The 6778-nt window shown below is 42.0% G+C and overlaps 1 protein-coding gene across 3 annotated transcripts in view; it reads right to left on the bottom strand.

Annotated features, from left to right (window-relative positions):
- LOC107082054 (rho GTPase-activating protein 27-like) overlaps window positions 1-6778 on the bottom strand; it is a 43420-nt gene that overhangs the window by 27607 nt on the left and 9035 nt on the right. For all 3 annotated transcript variants that reach the window (XM_015370502.1, XM_015370504.1, XM_015370503.1), the window contains exons 2-3: window positions 2305-2430; window positions 1053-2035 (exon numbers count right to left, since the gene is read on the bottom strand). In XM_015370502.1, coding sequence (XP_015225988.1) covers window positions 1053-2035; window positions 2305-2335 — 1014 coding nt within the window. In that variant the 5' untranslated portion in view covers window positions 2336-2430. The remainder of the gene's footprint in view (window positions 1-1052; window positions 2036-2304; window positions 2431-6778) is intronic.

The raw sequence follows: 6778 nt of genomic DNA, 5'->3' as shown, positions 1-6778 counted from the left end.
AAAACCGTTGCTGCCATAAATGAATACAAACTAAGCAGCTTTTTAAATTCATCCTCTGAGAATTTGATCATTTATCTTTAATGAGCTCATAGTCTCCAAGGCTGTAACACCTCCCTGCCGTCACCCTAATCTTTATACTCTCTATCATATTCATGTCCAGACTCTGACCAGGCCGCTCCAAAACAACCTTTTGATATAGAAGGCTCAGTATGGCAGAAGTCTATGATTAAAGATCTAACTTTGGCAGCAATGAGTGCCAGGAACGCATTGCAAGGAAGAGTGGGGCGGACTTTAGGATATGGGTACCTTTGGATCAGATATTTAACTGGAAAACCTGCTGCTTATGCTGCAGGACGAAGATCTGACTTATTGGGTTACAGCATCCTCTCTCCAGACAAGATTCAGATGTACACGTCACTCTCAAGAACAAAGCACACACCTTTAACAACCAAAATGTCCAGATCTAGACAGAGAGGACAGAGAGTTTGGAAGAGGGGTGAGGCTAGCCATCACTTAACAGAGGGGGAGGATTGCTCTTTCAGCTTCTAAGCATCTACAGTTTGGTCTGGAAACTCATGCCTAAGAGGTTGCACATTCCAAGTCAGATTTGCATCTGAAAACCTCTTGAAAACATCAGTGCCCCAATGATAAGAAGCTCTTTTGTGGGATCTCAAAATTAACAAAGACTCCTGGATAGGTGATGAAATTTCTTCCGCTAAGCGAAACTCCGATTGGACCCTATTTTGTGGTTTTATTATTTAACCTCATCTGTTTGGAGGATTGCCAGGGACTTTGAAGCAGTATCAGCACAGGTGAAAACAGGCCATTGCCCTGTGACAGCAGGGAGTTTAATATTTCATGGTGTTGGTTCTGGGTTATTCATGTGGAAATTGCGAATCATTCTGGGCCAGTTGGGGGCTGACTGGCCTAACCAGTAAAAACAAGAACCTGGTTTAAACCCTAAACTGATACTGAATCTATATCTGCTGAAAAAGTTCCAGGTTTTTCATTCCAAACCAGACTCAGCTGATCCCAGGAGGGAACCTTCTTACCTGTGAAGCGGGCTGGATCGAAGCAGGAGGTACCGATTCTTGAGGTGCGGATTCTGAAGGTGCTGATGGACCCTTTTGTTCTCTACACAGAGCCTCCAGGTTCAGGTTCAGGTCCTGGATGGACTCGTAGATGTGGTGACCTCGGCACTCCTCCTCTTCTTCACTGCTCTCCGAGCTTGTTGCCTCCTCAGGCACCACCTCCTCTTCCTCCTCCTCTGGTTCCTCTTTGTGATGCTTGCTGTCATGTGAAGTAAGCAAAATTTCCTCAGATGTCCTACTGTTAGGGGGAACGGTCGGCATCTCCACGGGGATGGGATGGTTCTGGGGCCGGCTGCCGATCCGAGGGTCAGCTGGACTGAAGCTTGGAACTCGTGGTTTCGCCGAATCAGTTTGGTCTTCAAGGAGGGCCTGTATTTGAGGCTGCTTTTTACTGTCTGCCACGTTTGTAGTCCGAGTGGAAGCTGTGGTTCCGGTATCAGCAGAACAAGCAGGGTGTGTGCCGTGGACCCTTGATGACGACCCAACATGCGACAGGTCTGGCAGGTCTAGGGGTACGCCAAATGTGGACATGCGGTTCTCACTCCGATGGTGGCGATTAGAGGTGTCAGGTCTTACATGGATCATCACCTCATCGTTTTGTTTGGTTCTGGTTCCCCCCGGGTCCTCCAGGTTCTTTGGAACCGGGACAGGAACAGGTACAGGTACAGGAACAGGAGCAGGAGCCGGAGCCAACACCGGATGATTAGGAGGCTCCAGACTGGATGGGTCGACAAAGTCGAGTGGAGACGGTAACTCTGTGGGCAGCTCCTTGACATATTTGGCCGGGATGTAAAAGGGTTTGGAGTTGCTGTCGTTTCGGACTTGCCACCAGTGGTCGTTGGACTTGGCCAACAGAATGTAGCGCTCATTTGGTTTGATGGAGACTAGAACCCCATCCCGATCCATGTACTCATACTTGAACTCCACCAGGACCAGACCAAGACCTAAAAAATCAGATGGAATTACTGAGCAGATCAAGTTAACCACAGAAACAGTCACTCTGATATTGGGACATATGAAGGTTCTGCTCCTGTAGCGAGCCAAAACTCAACCTGCTCAATCAGAACCAGGCTCTTCTACTGCAGCTGATTGGTTTGTTGATCCAAATTGAACCTAGATTCAACCATCTCAGGTTGGGTCATTGATCCAAACTCACTTTGGTCAGGCAGAACCTCTAAAGTCCAGTTTTTTTCTGTATACACACAGAACTTACCCCGGCTCAGCACCGTAGAAGTTGCGGCCATGTTTACGTCCCTGAACTCTTTCGGGATCCGCCCCCTCAGGTAGACACAACTCTGATGGTAATGGGGGTCAAAGGTTACAGCTGATTCTCAGCGACCTTAAACACAGAAAACATGAAATCAGGAATGAAAGCTTCCTGTTGGGTCCAATGTGGTCTTTACAGACTTTTTTTTTTTTTTTACCAAGTCAGTCAGTCAGTTATCATCTAAGAACTCTTTATTTGCTGTTATTCACACTTCATCTTGTTCTGGAATAAGCAAATCCTTTTACAAAATTGAAGGCAGACACAAAAGCAGGTGTTTATACCTTCTATACACAAAAGCAGGTGTTTATACCTTCTACCCCATGTGGGATAGCTGACATAATACAGCTCGACTCAGGAGGTGCTTTGGTTCAAGACATATCATCTGTTAGATTGTTTCGGACCTCATCTAAAACTGGTTTTACCATGTCTTTGTTCCTGGTACAGAACATCCATCTGGAACATTTGTACAAAACTTTGAAGCAGTTTCAAAATGTTTGTTAATTTGTTTTCACTTCCATTGGTGGTCTGTTGGTTCTGAGACATTCTCAGACCGCAAACCCTCATCCATGCTTAAGGTAACTGCTCTTTCCTGTGACTGAAGATCCAAAATCTGAACATTTAAAGACAATGATTGTTTTCTAAGGAATTCCTCGATTAACAGCTGCTGCAAACAGAACCGTCAGGAATGACAGCAATGAGCTGTTCTTCGTGTCAGAACCTGCCTGAACATGTCAGCCTCCGTATGACTTCAGAAACACGCGGCTCAGCCGTGACTCGCCAGCAGAAGTTCAGCCGTCTCTAAATGGGAGTTCTGGTTCTCATGTTGATTCGACGGTTGGACAATAAAATCAAACCCCCTAGAAGTTATTTATTATGTGGTTGTCATTCATTGAGCTGTAAAGCACATTTTCTGTATTTCGTTCAACTTTTCACTGTTCCAGGCCTCGGTCCAAAGCAGCTGCAGACAAACAGCTCAGCATGGAGGTGGACCTGGACTCAGTCTGCCTAGAACGTGGATTTGGCTGCGGTTGGACAGACAGAGAAGTTCTGGTATTTGGTAACATTCTCAACTGTTTGCACAATTTATAACACTGTGCAAACAGGTGAGATAATTAAACTGCATCAGATTACCTGCAACTGTCAGGACTCAAACAGCTCCTTGAAGTTCTGGGATTAATATTTCTGCTTAATGTGCTTCATGATAAACTGAGTTATCATGAAGATCTGTAGACTCAGAGCTACCTTCTTAGGAGGAAACTCAGAATGGGCATCCTTAGAAACATTTTTATATAATTCATTGTTTTCTACACCTGTTATTACACATAACTATGTGTGAAATCCAGCTGCTGTTTTCTATCTGAGGGATTTTCCTGATTTCCGAACATTCCTTCAGTTTTTGGAATATGTTGAGTGTCTGAAGGACCACGAACAGCTGCAGCAGCTGATCACGATGACCAAGTGAGGCCTGAATTCTGCTAGAAAGCAGAAAGTCTTGTCTGAAATGCTACACCCTTTGAGTCCTTCCTGCCCGGCAGCCTCTGAGCCAGGCACTGTGTCTGTAAGAACAATGACAGGAGGCTGATTCCAGGCCAGCTCTGTTTACAAAGGGAAGTCCTGCTCTTCCTGTCAGCTCTAAGCCCCGCCCACATTGCTATTTGGATGCCACCCCTTCGTGACATCACGTCATGTGTGTTTCCCGTCTTTGTGGATGAACAATAGTAGATTCAGACTGCAGTCAGACTGAAGGTTTCATTAATATCCATCTCGGGCTGAACAGGTCCGCCGGAGTTCTGGTTCTTCTTAATAACAGCGTCCAGGTTGGACCCAGTTTTGGCACATTGCTTATAGAAATACCCAGTTATAGGTACAAGTTAGTTCTCCCCGAGAAAGTAACTAAAATAGTTACAGCACTTAAAAAATAGATATGCAGTTACATGTCATAATTTAAGTGTAAATGATTTTTTTACTTTTAATACCACTTTAAATGCAACTTTACAAATATAAAATATTTCTTATTTGATTGAATGGCTTAATTAATTAATTGATATAAATATCTAACCATCACTAACTAATGTAAACTAATTTATGCCACTGAGGTGTCTGTGTTTATGTGGGACAATCAACTGCAACATATTCAAGAAGAAATGATCATTATCATGTTTCATATTTAAAACAACACAATAAAACAAACTAGATTATTTAGAACATTATATTTATGCTCATTAACAGGCTATAGTTTATTAATAAAAGAGGAATAAAGTTTTAAAATAATGATTTTGAAACTATACAAATGGAAAAAAATAAACTTTGGAGTAAGATTGAATGTTTTTATTTTATAATAGAAAACAGCTAGTTAGACTTCACTACTGAAATAAACAATAACTGCAGAGATTTCAGTTCAACATAGAAGTGATGAGGAAGTGAGGGACGGATGGAGCGAGTAATCGACAGACGGACCGGTGCAGCGTCGGCAGCGATGCGGTCGCTGTATCGGACTGTCGCGGTGAAGAGGGAGATGAGTCGTGGGGCAAAGCTCTCAATTTACTGATCGATCTACGCCCCCACCCTCACCTATGGTCATGAGATCACGGTAATGACCGAAAGGATAAGATCACGAGTATAAGGGGCCTAAATGAGTTCCCTTTGTAGGGTGAGGAGCTCAGTTACCCGGGAGGAGCTCGGAGTAGAGTCGCTGCTCCTCCATGTCGAAAGGAGCCAGCTGAGGTGGCTGGGGCATCTGTTCCGGATGCCTCCTGGTCGCCTCCCTCACAAGGTGTTCCAGGCATTGGGAGGAGGCCTTGTGGAAGGCCCAGGATACGCTGGAGGGACTATGTCTCTGAGCTGGCCTGGTGTCGCCTCGGGGTCCCCCCAGAGCAGATGGAGGAAGTATGTGTGGATCGGGAAGTCTGGGCATCTCTGCTTAGCCTGCTGCCTCTGCGACCCGGCCCCAGATAAACGAATGGATAAACGGACGGATGGATGGATGGAACCCAGTCAGTATTGTGAAAGAGTGAGATGATGTAAAAAGATTAAAGCTGCTTCTAACAAACGTGGATAAGCTCTTTGTTCATGCACATTATTTGCAGATTACAGAAATATTTTGCTTTTGACTTTAGCTGGTGTGAAAAAGGTTTCTGTGTTTGCAGGTTTGGAGCGCCACTGACTCTCTTTCATCCGTCCACCTTACGCCTTCTTACTGAACCAGCATCACCAACTTCTCACAATAGAAATTAGATGTAGACTTATATATCATAAAACATGCTTTAAGTTGAGGATTTTAGGCCTTTTTCTTGTCTCAGCATCAGTAGATATGTGTATCTATTGGTTGATTGATTGATTTGTTAATGTTTCTTGTGAAATTGTGTCATTTTTAATCATAGAAATGAAATAATCGGCTCAAGAACATTTTAGCAGCACTTTTTTGGCATCTATTAGATTATTTTCAAAATAATCAGCATCAGCCTTAAAAAACCTGAGTTGTTTGATGTCTAGTGGAAACAAATAGATAGAACATCTGGCACAGCAGGTATAGAGAGATTATAAAAATTTAATTTGATCCAACAAGCTGAAGTCATGTATCTTGTTTTAATATAATTTAACAGCCTGAGGTGGCCCAAACCTTCATGGGGCACTAAACAAAATTCATTTTTGAAACCATCTATTTCTGGCAAAAATATAGTTTTTTGCAATCAACATCCAGAGGATGAGATCTTCTATAAACTCACTGCAGCTCTGGCAGCTTGGTTTACAGTTTCCTGTCTGTGTGCATCATTTAGTACTACTAAAAGTAATAGAGCACATAAAAAATATTTGCAGATTATTGACAGTAACGTTGTTTTTTAGTTTATACTTTTTGGTTCTTCAAACAGAAAAAATAACCTGAAGTTAAAAAAAAGAACAACAACAAGCAGATAAAATAGCTTTGATAAATAAAAGTTACAAATTAAATTGTACAAAAGTAGACATAGTTAAATCAGACAATAAAGTATCAAGCAAAATTACCTGAAACCAGGTAGAAAATAAAAACGAGTTTAAAGTCGAGTCACTAGTTTGTAAAAAATGATTTAAATGTGTTTAAATATATGAAAACTCCCTAATTATAAACAAACTACTGTTACCCACATATGTATGGAGGATAAAAAGTGCCAAGATTAAATAATTAAATACAGCAATAAACAATTAATTAAATGTGTCATTCTTTAAATAAATAAGGAATAAAATATATAAATGTGTCATTAATTTAATAAAATATGTCTTCATTTTTTTAAAGAAAATATAAATAATTATTTCAGTGTGCATTTAATTATTTCATGGTCCCGTGTCGCAGTGCATCGAAACCATTAAAAGAATCTGTCAAACTCACCCATCAAAGTTAGGGGGCGGGGTTAACGCGAATCGAGTCTCTGTAATCGATTTGCTT

The sequence above is a fragment of the Cyprinodon variegatus genome, unplaced genomic scaffold (assembly GCF_000732505.1).
Source record: "Cyprinodon variegatus isolate N-32 unplaced genomic scaffold, C_variegatus-1.0 Scaffold46, whole genome shotgun sequence".
Lineage (NCBI taxonomy): Eukaryota > Metazoa > Chordata > Actinopteri > Cyprinodontiformes > Cyprinodontidae > Cyprinodon > Cyprinodon variegatus.
This window is presented reverse-complemented; position numbering and strand designations above follow the sequence as displayed.